The sequence below is a fragment of the Aulonocara sp. 'chitande type north' Nkhata Bay genome, linkage group LG8, assembly GCF_057382095.1.
Source record: "Aulonocara sp. 'chitande type north' Nkhata Bay isolate Kocher_YH1m ecotype deep benthic linkage group LG8, A_spYH_male_GT1.1, whole genome shotgun sequence".
Taxonomy (NCBI): domain Eukaryota; kingdom Metazoa; phylum Chordata; class Actinopteri; order Cichliformes; family Cichlidae; genus Aulonocara; species Aulonocara sp. 'chitande type north' Nkhata Bay.
In genome coordinates, this window is record NC_141351.1 from 2,492,244 (window position 1) to 2,508,126 (window position 15,883).

Genomic DNA, 15,883 nt, shown 5'->3' on the forward strand with positions numbered 1-15,883 from the left:
ATGTTATACCTTATAGAACAGCAGCGTTTTATCAGTAGCTGTTGATGAGAAAACTTTCCCTGTACTCACAAAATGTGCTGAAGTCTTGTGGTTTTTTACTACTCCAATAATACATCAGCTAAAGTCACTTTAAAAAGTGGCACAGAGGTGGGAAGCAACAAAGTACAAATACTTTGTTACTGTTTACTTTCTTCGTTAACTTTTCAGATACCTGTACTTTACTTAAGTAGTTATTTTTCTGACAACCTTTTACTTTAGCTCCCTATATTTTTAAACAAATACCTACACTTTATATATCTGACTTGTATATGGCCCACAATGCAAAATGAGTTTAACATCCCTGCCCATATCTGGTTTATGCAGTCAATTCTCTGGACAGGGGATAACCTAGCCTTCCTCTTACCAGCCATCACCTCCAACTCATCCTATGGTGTGCTGGAGTGTTCCCAACTCAGTATTGTGATAGAATTTCTCCAGCTTCCCCAGGGTCTCCTTCCAGTTTTGTATGACTGAAACACCTCACTTGGTGGAACGATCAGTAGACAATAGAGTTGGGCCTATAAATCCAAATATCAATGGTGTGGATCAATACAAGCGCGACAGGATCGATACTTTATTTCTATGCTTCTGAACGCTTCCTGGATGACCAAACTCTTCCTATCTTGTGGCCACTTCCATAGTCTTATTATTTCCGTCATAACCAACAGCTTGCAGCCACCAAAAAAGGAATGGAGATCAACTAATTTGTGTGACTGACATGACATTATCTCACCGGGTCAGGGAGAGAGGTTTGTGTGAGAGGAGACCTTAGGGTCTGATCCGCACATGCATAAACTATTTCTAGAGTCAGGAAGTGTTACTTACTCAGTTTAATTATACAACAAATACAAAGAGACTGAATGCATTATATAAATGCTTTATTAACAGGGTAAAGTAAGTCTTAGTTCAGTAATAATAGGAACTAATACCAGATTAGACTAAACATTAATGCAAATGTCTTATGAAGTAATAATGCACAAGTTTCAACTGGATAATAAAAGTAAAGCAAATTAAATAAATTTATTCTGACAGCATGTTATCAACATTCACATATCGGCACTAAAAATTAAAAAAAGAAAGAAAAAAGAAAAAATTAAAAATTCACACAAAAAAAATCAAAATACAGGTACAGTTTGAATGTTACCCATCCTAAATATGAAAAGATGAGGCGTCAGACATTTTAAGTGCAATAGGTAAGTCATTACAGTACAGAAACCCCATGAACCTGGTAGAATAATAACAGGCTCTGGTTTGGCATTGCTAACACGTGTTCTCTCATTGCGCTTGGATCATTCGAAATGACACGAGCGCCGACCTCAAACGCACCACAGTTTGTTCACTAACTGTTTTCTGGGTTGCACACAAAATCCATTATCCACAGTGGGGTTTTTTCTCTTCCTAAAAACACACATGAGCCTCAAACACTAGTTTACGATCCCTCCGGTGTTAGCTGTGTCCATTTGTCCTCCACGACGCTGAAGAGCTGTGTATAAAATATATAACCGTAATAACATTCATTATAACAAAGGTTTACATATAGGAGGTTACCAAGAAAAAAGGCATAGTTATTGTATATTGTGAAAAAGGTGCAATATGTTGCAGGTTAGCTTTATAGTTTGGTAAGACTGCTAGGTGTTAGAAAAAGCCCTGGTTTGAAGCCTTATACCGGTTACACATCAGCTATTAAGTGTGAATGACTAACTATATAAAATCTACTTCCTCACAAACCTTCATGCCGTCTTCATTCAGTTGTCACCCCAGCAACCAGAAATCCTCATGCTTTATATTTACTGTATTCTGTATGAAAGCTCATAATGCCCAGGAAACAGTGAAAACAGCTATCTGCAGAGATTCTCCTTTTGCAACTCATCTCTAAGTCAGAAGCTTTGTAGTATTTACTGGGCCTATCACAGATCAGTCGGTATTAGCATTTTTGTTGTCAGATTTGTGCCAATATGCAAACTTTAAACAGAACATGGGTAGAAAAATATTACTGGGGTAATTTGGAAATGGTAGCGATGGGCTCTGAAGAAGCTCTCAGTACTGCCTGCAGCCAGGGTTGCCAGGTCTTTCATTTTCCTGCACGTACTTTTTAAGCACTGTTGCAAACAGCTGGTTGGGAACAGATATTCCTTATGAACCTCGACTTTAGCATTTTGGCTGTTGCTGTCTTGTTAGATATATAGTATTAATAATACTAGCACTTCAATCAACAAAGGAGGTGCACAAGCTGTTAGTAGAATTAATCAACAGCAAGTCATGCTATTTTTTATGAAAGGGAGACAGGTGAATCGGTGAAGATGCAAGGAGTTTTGAACGTAGAGGAGTTTAAATCATCCAAAGCAACAGAGTGCACAAGAGAGGAGAAGAAGAGAGTGCAGGGAAGGTGGAGTGAGTAGATTTGTGACAGGAAGATAACAGTAACAGTGAAAGCTGATAACAAAAAGACAGGCAGTGGAGCTGGAGGTAGCAGAGTTGAAGATACTGAGCTTTTATTTGGGTGACCAGGAGGGGACAGGATCAGAAGGGAGTGAATTAGAGGAAAAGCTCAGGTTTTAAGTGAGGTAAGGCTGATAAGGTTTGTACAGACAGAAAGGCGTAATAGTGGACAAAGGATGCTGAAGATGGAGCTGCCAGGTTGGAAAGGAGGAAGAGCACAGAGAATATTCATGGACGCAGTGACGGAGGACATGCAGATGGTTAGTGTGACAGAAGAGGGTGCTAGGGACAGGGTGAGAGATCGAGGCAGATGATCCACTGTGGCCGAAGAGCAGACCAAAATGGGTTTTAGTACCAAATTGTAAACGTGCATTTCCTCCAGAGGTGGGCATTTTTCCATCAGAGTTTAGGGGGACTGACTTGCTTTTGCAGCCTCAATTTTGGACCCTTCTGGCCCTTTTTGTTTTAATGTTTTATCACATACTAGAAACCCTGTCTGCAGTACCTGCACCGTGTTACGTTCAAATAAAATCTTAAACAAGTACTAGTTATATATATGCTGATCTATGCCATACAAACTGTGGATATATGCAATGTTGTCCAAATGGTTACTTAATCTTATCTTATATAAATGGATTTTGGCAGCTACCAGCTATGTTAGTGTCAGCTGGACAAAAGCCAGTGTGAAATGTATTGCTTGATAATTAATTTAAAAAAAACAAAAAGTGACCCCAACGTTTCAAACACTTTCAACGTAACTGTCATTTCACTAGTGCTCATCTCTGCTTTTGACCTGCTAGCAAGGCAACTGGCCAGCTATAGGTTTTGAGTGCACTCAGTAATGTAGAAGACTGAAAGATAAAGAATATAACCAGGTATAAAGATAATCATTTTACTACCTAGTATTAGCAACAATAATCCAGTATCAGTCAGTAATCTCTGTATTATATTCATTCACAACACTTTTGCTCCCCAAAACCCACAACTTGTTATGACAAGAGTCGGGTTAGTGTTTATGTTAAATGAGCGGTGGCTTAATAACATACAAACACAGCACTGGTATGGATCTTTTCATCACTTTCCCAAAATCTCAAACTATTGAAGGCGAAGCCCCGTAAACTTTCACTAAGCCAAAGTAAGGTCACACACAGGAAGGAGGAATCTCGTCCAGACAAAAATGCTTCACTAGAGTTAACGCGACTAGTGATAATAGTCAAAGTAGCACCTCCAGGTCACCCTTGACATCCTCGGCTTGTGAGGTGAGGAATCAATCTTTGTCTTATTATAATCACAGAAATGCTAGTTTAGTTCTCTATGTTAAAAGCAACACATGACAGACATTGATTTGTACTCGTGTTTCTCTCAGATATGCAGTTTTATTAGTTTTTGTGAAACTTTAGCTTTTGGTGTACTGGTCAGGCCCACAAGCTGTGTAATAGTGTTTTAAGTATAGTTAGTAAGGCAGTGAAGCCAGAACAGACTTTGGACCAGGCTGAAATTAAATTGTTTATGTTTTTATGCTTAAGTTCTCCAACTTTTACAGATTGATCGCATGCAAATCAGAAGGTTTCAGCTCTCGATCACAAGAGTCTGACGTGACCTCAGTCAACCTGAACCATAATTCAATTTAGTGGTTTTAAAAGTAGCACCCTCTATAAGAATGTTCGCACCGGGCACCTTTGCAACCTAACACTGAACAAGCAATGATGCCACCGTCTCTAGAGCCAGTCGGTGTAAATTTAGTGTTTACTAGATTTACCAGATTTACCAGGTTTGCTAGTTTTCGCAGCTTTGGTAGCTTTGATGTCCATCTTAGTCTTCTGGATACGAGAGAAGATCTCCTTAAAAAGGGCTTTGTACTCTGGAGTGTTCTGCCCCAGCCGCTTATCCACCGCCTCCACCTGTTTGCTGATGCTCTCGATGGCTTCAGGGGTGGACGGCGATTGGGTGGGAGTAGGGGGAGGTGCCACGATGGGGCCCATGGCACAGTCTTTCATAGACGGGTCCCTGGAGACGGGCCGGGAAGTCTGGACGCCGGCGTGACACAGGCTCTCTTCGTGTCGTCGACACTTCCCCAACAGCTCCTCGTACTTCTCCAGCAGGGCGTGGTACTGCTCATCCACCTCTCTTAGGATGGACATCCCTCTTTTCCTCACGCTATTGGCGTGCAGAGCGTAGCTGCCTCTCCTTCTGCCGGACGCATCCCGGGCCACGATGGCATTGAGCGCCGTGTCGCTGCAGCTTTTCCTCACAGGACTGGAATCAGGTAACGCCTCACCTCCAACACCTCCTCCACCTGCTGTCTCCTCCCTGACGCCTCCTCCCGTCTCCCCGACCTCCACTTCCAAAAAGGTGTCGGTCTCCGGGGTGATACTGAGGACAGTCTGGGTAAGAGCCACACCATCATCCTCACTGCTCAGGAGGAAAGTTCGAGCTCGGCGCAGCTGCTGCAGCTCCTGCAGCTCCACCTCCAGCTCCCGCACTCTCGCCTGGCATCTCTCAGCATCCTGTGAGCACAACCAGTTAGTTTTATTTCAAATAAAATTCATTACCCACACTCGATATAAAGACATAAATAGCACATCATAGGAAAATTCTCCTCCACTTAATTGTCTTTAATTTATAATCAACAAATCATCATTTTTGGATCAGTTGATCAAGTTACAAGGTAGTTTATTAAACTGCACACAGATCAGATTTAAAGAACATTTTACCCCTTTCCATAATCAATGACTATTTAGTCTGACAGATGCAGAAACTTTAGGCTGAAGTGGCTGGAAAAAAAGAAGCCAGTGTGCTGAAGTGCAGAAACCTGCAGTTTTGCTAATGGCCACTTGAGGCCGCTCAAGCGAGCATGTACACATGGACTTCTACTTTAAAAAAAAAAAACAAAAAACCTTTCTTGCAGGAAAAATAAACATGCTCACCACTTGGTTATTTAAAAAAAAAAAAAAAAAAAAAAAAAAAAAAGCTGAGTGGCATCTTATTAATACTCTATTTATGAGCACCAATTATGTGGTATCAGCATCTGTGACGTACCTCAACAACATATACAGCTAGCTCACCAAGCCTCGCTGTTCACATGGTCACACTTTTGACCACATTTGAATAGAACAATATGATTATGATTAAGGCCATAATTCAAAACGACACTCCATTAGTCAGTAGTTTTCATTAGGGGTGATCAGCATTGAAGACATAATTAAATGTCATAACCAATGAAATCAAATGGACTCTGACAAATTAGCACTGTCCCTGCTAGCAGTTAGTTTCACTTTGGTGGAAAAAAAACACAAAAACAAAAAACAACTTGCCGATATCTTTTCTGCTTGTATGTTTTCCTGTATCTTAACAGCCAAACATGCTTAGTGCATTATTTTTGCACCCCACCTGCACCCGTGTCTGCAGCCGGGAGAACTCCGATATCAGGAGGTTGCACTCCCTCTCCACCCCTTCCCTGCGACTCCTCTCGGCCCGGACAGCAGCTCTCAGAGCCGACACCGCTTCCCTCAGGTGCTGGTTCTCTTCTTCAAATGGCTGACGCTTGGCTTCCATAGTAAAACTTTCAGCCCTGCCCACTACAAACTCATCCTCATACCTGACAAAATAACAGATGAGACAAATATTTAGCAGTTTGATGCTGGCATGCAGTGTTTAAGCGTGACTTTCTATAACTACTTTCCTCTTCTTTCTCATTCTATGGAAGACAAAACAGGTACCTGGGTGCTGTGCAAAGCTCCCTCAGGCAAGGGAATGAGTGGATGGTCTTGCGTCGCTCTCTCTTCTCCCTCCTGACCCGCAGTTGCTCCATGGAGCGAAGTTGCTCCACCTGCCCTGACAGAGACTCCACCTGGTTCTGCAAAGTCTCAATAGTCCCCGTTAACCTGGTGCATAAGAGAGGGCAAAGATTTATAAATGAATGAAAGAAGGCCAAAAACATGGAAAAAGGAAAGCTCCCAGTCCCGTTCACCTCTCGATCTTTTGCTGCGAGGACTTGCTGTCCATCACCAGCGTGTGGTTGGTGCGTTCCAGCTCTCTGGCGGTCCCGTCCAGCTGCTCGTACACTTTGGCATGCTGCTCGTTCATGTCCCGAAGAACCTCCAGCTGCTTTGACAAGTACTGGAAACAAACGCATACACATATTTAGCGCAAATAAAAATGCACAACTTCAGGTAAAGTTCCAATAATCTCTTAGATCTCTGAAGCTAGAAGCTTTTAACGGTCACTTAAATTTGGCTTTCATTTACTTTTACAGCACATATGTAGGATTTATCACTGCAACCTAACTCCTGAGCCACTAAACACCTGCTGTACAGCTTCACACCATACTGCATGATATCATTCAGCAGATGGACTTCACCAGTTAGCAGAAAATTCCTTACTAAAGATAAGCGCATAAATAAGCACGTTGGGTGTTTCCACCCAATTTAATTTAATTCAAGAATTGTGCTAAAGCATTGTGTTACACAGAAGAAAATAGTCTACAGCAGTGTAACAAAGGGACAGTTCACAGGTCACCTCATCCAGCTCCATTGATAGAATAATAGAATAATAGAATAATAGAATAGCCCGTTATTTTCATTGTACATGCACACAGAAATTATGGGTGCCCTGTTCACCATAAGCTCAAACGTCATTCTGTTCTAAAATGCTCCATTTAAGGCTGGGTTTTAAATACTTTTGGCTCTTTGTCACTGAGAAGTGTGAGCACAAAGGCTCCACCCACCTGCTGTTCAAATACTCTCTGTACAAGGAGCAGCAAATAAATAACAAGCTGGCTCGAAGAAAACCAAAACGAAAGTTTGTTACAAACTCCGAACCAAGGATTTGCATCAAGGTCCAGTATAAGGTAATTTAATTAGATTAGATTCTGTTATTAGCCATGCAGAGCTACTTTACTAGAGTCTAGGAACAGGAATATGTGCACAGAAATGAAGAAAATAAGCCCTGTTTAAGATTAACCTTCAAAACAGAGAGAAGGCCTCCTGCCAAACATACTGTCTGGTGGTTCGACACAGAGGAATGTAACAGCGGAAGGCTGTGGAAAATGCAGAAGGAGAAACATGATCTCTCTTGTGTTTGGAAATGAAGCCTTTTAATGGATCCATTAGGACATTCTGATAATGAGAAATTACAATAGTCTAGCCAATGTGTACCAAATGCACAAAGTTGTTTTTTAGCATCACTCTGAGACAGGAAGTTCCTAATGTAGATAACTGTTTATATGAAAAACGACTGTCTTAAAAAAAAAAAAACTTTTTATGTACAATTAAAGGACAAAAATAGTTCAACCCAGTAGTACTGGACGCCGAGGTAATGCCATCCAGAGTAAGGTATCTGGCAAGACACCGTGTCCCCTTCGGACACGAGTAGAAACCAACAGGCTATCTGCACGTTAATGTCTTTAAGCAGACTCATGTGGCATAAGGAAAAAAGCTGGGTGTCATCTGCATTGTCACCTAATACTATTGCTGAGTACAGAGCCCTGTGGGACTCCATAACACATTTTTTGTATTGCAGAAGAATTCACTTGCAATTGCACTTCCTGTAACAATTCTGTTCACTGCTGTTACTAAGTGCCCTTGAGCTGGCAGTCCTGTGATATTAATTAATGTAATATTTGCATTGCTCTGTGGTCCACACCTCGATCTCTTGCACTTGCTCCTCATTGGTGATGTACATTTGCTGCAGAGAGTCCTCCAGCTCTTTGTTCCTCTCCAACAGAGTCTTTCCCAGCTCTGCTGCCAAGTGGAGATCTAGAAAAAGAAGCAGATGAAACATTTTTAAAGAGAAGGAGGCAGATTGAATGAGTGAAAGCAGAGAACAGGAAGGGAGAGGTGTGAAATGAACAGTGACAGTGGGGTGGGGGGTATCTCACAGAAGAAGACATAATGCAGCTGCACAATTTAGATGACTTCTGCCACATTTAACGCCGCACACAGCTCTATTTTAAGCAAGGTTATAACTACAATGATCCATCACATCGCCTTAGTCTGCCCTGGACCAATTCAATTATAGAGGGAAGACAGCGAGGCAGCGCTCCTCCCTGCAGCACGTCTCCCTCCAAGCCTCCTACTCTCCACTGACTGAATACAAAGGTCACAGATTGGAACCCAGATTATTTGGAGTGACACATCTGAGATTAAGAGGAGAATAGAGATTTCACTCGCTGGGATGCTGTCTTTTTCTTAGAGAGACCATTTACTCTGATTTTAGCACATTTTAGTGTTTTATTTATACGTCCCGGCTGCTAAAATACTCCAAATTAAGATGAGCAGCATCCACTTAAACCGTGCGCTGACTCAGCAGTACTGATGGCCTACATTACTGGCTCTGAGTCAGCAAAATGTGGCTTGCAGCCTCTCAGAAAGTGAAGGACTAAACAGCCAACAAAGTCATCTGTCATGCAGTCCAGCCTCTGGCTTAAGTAATGAATAGTTAGCAAATGGATCAATGCCAGGCCATAATACATCCAGGCAACTGATAACCTGCATCACTGCAACATTTTCCTATAGTTGCAAGCACATAAGCAGGAGTACACAGAGCTGTTCCCCCATTAGATCTGATATATACTCATCATATTTGTATGACTGGTGCAAAATACTTTATGATCATCTACTTCTTACACACTTTCTAAATGTATTGATTTGAGTTTGAGCTTTTTTATTTTCAGTAATTCTACATTACATTATTACATCTTTCCATCTGGATACTGTCGACAACCAGTCTAAATTGTATTTAAAGTTTAGTAGTTTGTGGTTTCATTTTAAGGGAGAGAGAATATGAACCACAAATCCAGAAAAAAACAAAACACATGACATAAAAGTCATAAATTGATTTGCATGTCATTGAAATGAAAGCAAAACACGACTTACTAACTGGTAAAGAAACCTAAAGATTTTATTTTTGATAGAATGAAAGTCTGGAAACTGGCTAGGCTCTTTAGCTACTCCTGTGTTGCTGTGGGGGTATAAAGATCCACCCAAGACCGTTCTGCATTGTTCTAGTTGAGGGAAGCAGTTTCTCAACCAGTATCTATAATACATGGCCTCTACCGTCGTCAATGTAGCGAAGTTGTCCTGTACCCTTAACAGGAAAACAGCCGCAAAGCATAATGTTTCCACCTCCGTGCAAACACTGTGTGTTGAGTTGATGCCAAAGAGTTTGATTTTGGTTTTGGTTGGGCTGAAGGTGACTGACTGTAATCTGTGTGCCACGTGGGCACAAAGCCAGTCTGTGGGAGCCAGATTTCTGCTGGTTTATAGGGAACCAAACTTATTTCAATGACATGCAAATCAATTTATACTTTTCATGCAAAGTGTTATTTCCTGATTTGTGGTTTATATTCTGTCTCTCTCCATCACCATGAAACTGCTATAAAAATTAGCACAATGTTACCCTAATTAGCGCTTCTCTTATAAATATAAAGAAAACGAACCTGCATTTTTCAGAAGTTGTCTTGATGATGTGAAATACAGCCCAAATAAAACCAGACAACCCAAAAGTCTGTGTCTACAAGATGTCGAAGGGGATTTGGCTGATGGAGGGAGAGTTAGCGCTACACAGCCTAAAGCCTCAGTATCAACACAACAACAGAGGAAGAGGGGGAGGAGAGAAAAAGATGAGGAGGAAAACAAAGGAAGAGTAGAAGTGGGGAAGAGGGCCAATCGATGAAACTCACTGCACAAGACAACAACTTTGCAAGTTAATAGCTGTCATAGACAACTGTTTGCTCTGACAGACCTGACATTGACCCACAGGTGACATCACTGAGACCGGAACACCGACACAATTACATCATGCATGAAGAAGCTATCCAGACAACCCATGCAGCCAGCTGCCAGAGTGTCAGTACTTCAGAGAAAAATAAAAGTTAATTTTTAAGAGTGTGTGAATGCATCTGCAGTCGAATCCATGCATTCAGTACAGCACGTAGTGATGTCTTCCACAGGCTGATTTTTGGTTAGGTGTGTATCACCCACGACTCACTGGAATGTGGAAAATAAGACTTCTGGTTCCTCTTTTCTAGTGTTTCAGACTAAATTTGTAACAGAAAATGCACTAGAAACATTCACCAGACAGAAGAATTACACCATAGTGCTTATCCGGGCTGTAATACTGACTGCAATGATGCATACTACATGGCAAAGTAGCAATTTATAAAAACATCCTGGGATATTGCTCTCTACTCCTGAGTGATGTAAACAGTTATGATGTAACAGGAGTGCTTAGAGAGCTCTCTCATCAGATGTATGCAAGCAAACAGCCCCCCCCCCCAGTCTCAGCTGGTAGAGCCACTTATTAGTTTCTTGGTCATCGGCCAGGAGAGGCTCAGGCTAACACACAATAAACCCAAACAAAGAAGCAACAAAGAAGCATCCCAATTACACGTCTGCATCCTTCCTGCTTTCTCCTCCTTTAAGAGTCGAAAGCTGAGACGTGACATCATGAGTAGTTTGTACAGTTACAGGCCTAGTTTAACACCTGCCACATCCAAACACACACTCAGACTTTCAGTTTGTTTTCACTTAATGTTACCCTTCATTTTTTTTGTTCTTTTCACTCATATAGCACTTTTTGTTCTTTTCTCTATTTAATCTATTCAACCAGTATATACTGCTCATTATGAAAGTCACTTAAATATGAATCATGTTTATTTCTCCAGTTGGATAAAGAGTTGGGGAAATTAAATCTCTGTCAAGATAATCCCACAACGCTTCAGTAATGCTGAGGTCCAGGCAAGACTCAGGTGTGTTTTTTCCATCCAAGTATGCTTTTACTAGAGTTTTTGTCATGCTGAGAAATGATGCCATTTTATAGTGGTTCAAAAGCTGACTGTACTTTTTCACAATGCCATTGATTTTCATCCCCAACACCACTCGCTCAAATACAGCCCCATGATGCAACTATCATATTTTAAAATATGCACCTCTCATAAACATCGGATTATAAGATGAAAACAGGTTCAGCCACTTCTCTTAGCTTCACCGCCAATATAGACACATACACACTCATTTTCATATCTTAGTGAGGACATCTAGCTGAGATAATGCTTTCCTTAGCCACTTACCCTAACCATCAAAAATGAATCCCTAACCCTCAGCCTAAACCTAACCATAACCTAATAAGAAACCTGACACTAAAACAACATTTTTAGGCTCAAAAATGACTTCAAAATCATGGGAACAGGCATTTTGGGACTGTTGGTCCTCACAAGTATAGTAGCACAGCAATGTTCTGTCCTGAAAAAGACGTCTAAACATGCACACACAAGCCAGCAACCTCCAGGAACGACTGCCAAACAGTCTGAAAATATACATTTTTTTCCATGATATGACTGTATCATGGTCAGTATAGCTCTTGAGCAATCTGCGTGTGAGCTCATGTGAGAAACCCTAAAAGGATGAGGAAGCTTTTTTGCAGCTCAGCTAAAAAAGTAAACAAATGTGATAAAGCAGGGTTGGCTTGAAGGCAGGCCTACATTGTGGCTGAGAAGGTTACCATATGAACTGACAGTGATCCTTGGTCAAAGACGGTAATGGCAAAAACAGGCAAAGACTACTATTACACAGTTTTAAACTCTTTTAGCAATTCTTATTAAAAACTACTAAAAAGAAAAATATCCTAATTTCATCCACCCACTCTCCCACCCAGCTACCAGGTAAGGAGCGGGGTACACTCTGGGCAGGTCTCTGGTGCAGAAAGAAATCCTCATTTATCCACATTTTAGCCAACACTTCTGTGGGGAAAATCATCCCAAAGAACATCAACTTACAGTGATTCCTGCATGACAACAAGGTAATACGATGAGAGTGGTGTGCCTATCCAAAGGACTCGATGCACCTAGAAATGCCACACGACTGAAGATGAACTGGGGCAGTCAGCACTTTGTAGCCCAGCACTGTTCAGAGAGGACTGACATCCTCTCTGCTCCATCAAACTCAGATCTCTCTGAGACACAGCTCGTTTCTCTGGCTCCAGCCATTTTGACTTTCCGCTCTCACACTGTCGCTCTGATTTGCCTCGTCTTTCTTCTAATTTCACTCTCTTCTTCCTCACCATCTCCCAAAATAAAGCCAATTAAAGACCCGTTTTAACCCTCGGTTTCCTTAATGTGTGACACTTGGTGCACAGGAAACAAGTTAGCTTATCAATCGATGACATCATGATGGTAAGTGTGTTTGTTTGTGCGTCCATTGGTGTTTCTAGTCAGGTAAAATCACAGCATCAGCACCATTTAGCCTTAGGCAGGGGAAATGTAGCTTAGCATTATAATTAGATGAGCAGGGAGCAGGTGATTGAGAGATTATACACGACAGGAAATGAGCTAAGTGGTACAGAGAATGTGAAGACTCACAGCTGTGGATAAGTCCTAAAAACATAATTATACAAGTCCCTGAATGATCAGGTTCAGACTGGTTTCAAACTGGCTCATGAATATCTGCAGATGTTCCATTCATCAATAAATAGACTGTGTGACTTCATTCAAAATGTAATTTCCTGAGTCACCGACATTTAAAAGCTCCCTGGAAATGGAATATAAAAAGCTGCCGTCATTCAGATGTAGACCAGCTGATACAGGATCCATCTGCTACAACATCAGCTGCAATTTGTATGAACACTGAAATCGATTTGAAAGGCTTAGTAAATGTTTATTGTATCTTCAGCTCGTCGGGCTTTACTAATTTTTTGTCATATATACAGTGTTATAATAGGAAATCCTCATATTAAACATGGCAAATATTTCAAATAATAAAGTCAGTGTATGTACAAGCTTCAGATTGGATGCTAAATGCACCAGTGTTTTCTCCTCTTGGCACTGTATGATGTCAGTAACAGAGGATATTCCTAATATGGTCATCCGAGGCACACAGCTCCACCCACCAGCAGTTCAGACTTTATGTTTACAATGGGCAGCCAATCAGGAGAGAGTTGGCCAAACTAAACAGCAACAATAATTTCAGGGACTTCACCAAGGAATAAAATAAAAATTTAGAGCTGGAAATGAGGACATTAGGTGTTCTTTAAATATAGCAACACTGACAGTCGAGTCCCTTGTGTTGTTACTGGGCGGAGGTTATGGTGTTAATGGAAAGACACGAGTTAATTAGAAAGCTTTGAACTGGAAGGTTATTGAGATTTTTCCTTCACAAAAGCTAGTTCAATCAGAATAATGTTGGCAAACTGCAATTCTTTTTTTTTTTTTTTTTCATTTATTTATTTTACAGAAAAATGTTTTTTTATCTCTTTTTTTTTTTATCTTATTTTATCATCACTAGTCACTGGTAACTAGAGCTGGCCATCACTAGACATCCCACGATATGATATTATCATAGCCCCTTATTCGCCATATGAAAATATTTCGATTTTTTTGTCCTTAAAATTAAACTTTGTCAATACATTTTTTTATCCAGTAAGATAAAGCTATCTCACATCAGATAACCATCTCAACACTGTCACAAAAACCTGCCATAAATGTCACCATAACATGCAGTTAGTCTGCTATCAGTCTGGCATCAGTTTGTAGTTTAATGGTTAGCAATTGCATGCTAGCTGATAATACAGCCATTAACAGTGGTAAATCATTGAAAAATCACATAGCTGTTTCCATCTACATGAACAGCAATCTAACTATTACATTTCTGCTCAGTAACCTTCCTGTTCTTGAGGAATATAACAGAATACAACCAGCTGGCAGCCTGCTGAGTTGTACTCATTGACTAAGACTCATGCAGACTGATGGCAACATGTTGGCAATCTGTCTGCATTTTTAATTAGACAGAAATCAGCCTTTGACAACCTCACTGAGAACGATTGCAGTCAGTCCGAGTCAGACTGCAACTGTTTGCAGAAAGGTTTCAAATACCTTGCAATCAAACGGGTCCTGCTCTCTGCAGCCATTTAGTCGCCATCTATTAACTTGCTCCAAATTAGGAGCTAATTTTCTCAAGCTAAGTGTTTCTAGTGTTGGGTTACCTCAGGGTGGTGGTGCATGTCCCAAAGTATTTGAATTTCTGTAATAAAATATTGATATTTGGTTTTCCTTGTTTTTAACTATACTGTATCGATATTTCCTCTCAAACTCTACTGATAACCGCAACATAGAGGACATTCCTGATGTCAAAATATAATAAAAATAATTGTGATGCAGAGGTTAAAAAATTGAATGGCTCAGCTATATTTTAGAATGGGGATCCCTCACACAAAGCATTTAATAAATCAATACAAAACAGGTGGAAAAATATTTTAAACACATCGACCCAGAATTGCAACATCGGTGCCTAAAAATATGCGCTTTAGTTCGATTAGGACTTTCATGGTGGACCCTGACACGGGTGCATCACATTGATGCTGACTACTTCCAGCCATGCAAAGGCCCTGCTTGGCATGCTTTCAAAGCATTGTTGTCAAAGAAGCGCGCTCCTTGGGAACTCCTTCGCTGTTTTTATTGATCGCGCTGAAGCAGAGCAAGCAAACGGCTCCAAATGACTTCTCTGTCGTATCTCACGACAACAGAGTCTTTGTTCGAAGAGGCCGGCTGAGCGGCCGGTGCCAGAAGCTGACAGAAACAAGGGATGCTGCGGGCAGGCAGGATAGGATGGTGACTTGTCTTACCCTGCTCCAGGTCCTGCTGGTCGTACCATGGCTCTTCCTCTTCGGTTATGAATTCCTCCATTCTCCCTGAGCTTAGCATGGGTTTCCCCGCGGCTCTGTCCGGACAATAGACGTCCTGCAGGAAAGGATCCTCCAGAAGACAGCGGTGGCTCCTAGAAGCCGGAGCTCTTTTCAGCGCTGTGTTGTGCCTCGACGTGTTTCCTCTTTCCTTCCTCTCCTCCGCGTTTCCTCGGTCACTCCCACTGCCCCCCTCTCATCCCCCCCACCACCACCACCACGCACCGGCTCATCCCGGTGCTCTGACCTGCCGCCTCTGCAGGCTGCGCCGCTTCAGGAGCCTACAGACGTGGCAGAGAATAACGGCACTTCCTTTGCCGCTGTTAGCGCCAGCATGCTCACGACGCCTTCACGTACCGCTCGTAACACCCGATTATCTCCACTCGTCCAGCTTTTGTTCAAGTGCGCCCTCTACATTGATGTCAAAAGACAGGTCAAGACATGCCGTCCATAATTTAAGCTCATTAACTGCAAGCGCAACTACTGCGGGGTGACAAATTAAAGGAAAAATGTTTACCCTACACCTAGTCATTTGTTGACGTGATTTGGGTCTACTTGTTCGTTTTAGAGAAGGGAATTTTACATTGTGGGCCACATACAGCCCAATTTCTGTGTAAAGAAGTTTAACTACACATTTAATCCCTGAGATGTCTTAATATATGAAAAAAAGTGCTATTTCAGCAGTACGTCTTGGTTTTTCTGCATTGCTGTGGCCGTAAAATGAAATGGAATA

The 15,883-nt window shown here is 41.5% G+C and overlaps 1 protein-coding gene across 1 annotated transcript; it reads right to left on the minus strand.

Moving 5' to 3' along the window:
- Positions 1-900: 900 nt before the first annotated feature.
- Positions 901-15,336, minus strand: LOC147322829 (cerebellar degeneration-related protein 2-like). The gene is made up of 6 exons (XM_086302781.1): positions 15,094-15,336; positions 8,122-8,234; positions 6,449-6,597; positions 6,198-6,362; positions 5,869-6,076; positions 901-4,985 (listed from the first exon to the last, which is right to left on the minus strand). Exons 1-6 carry the CDS (start codon positions 15,170-15,172, stop codon positions 4,218-4,220), a joined length of 1,482 nt encoding a protein of 493 aa, XP_086158907.1. The 5' UTR covers positions 15,173-15,336; the 3' UTR covers positions 901-4,217.
- Positions 15,337-15,883: the final 547 nt, after the last annotated feature.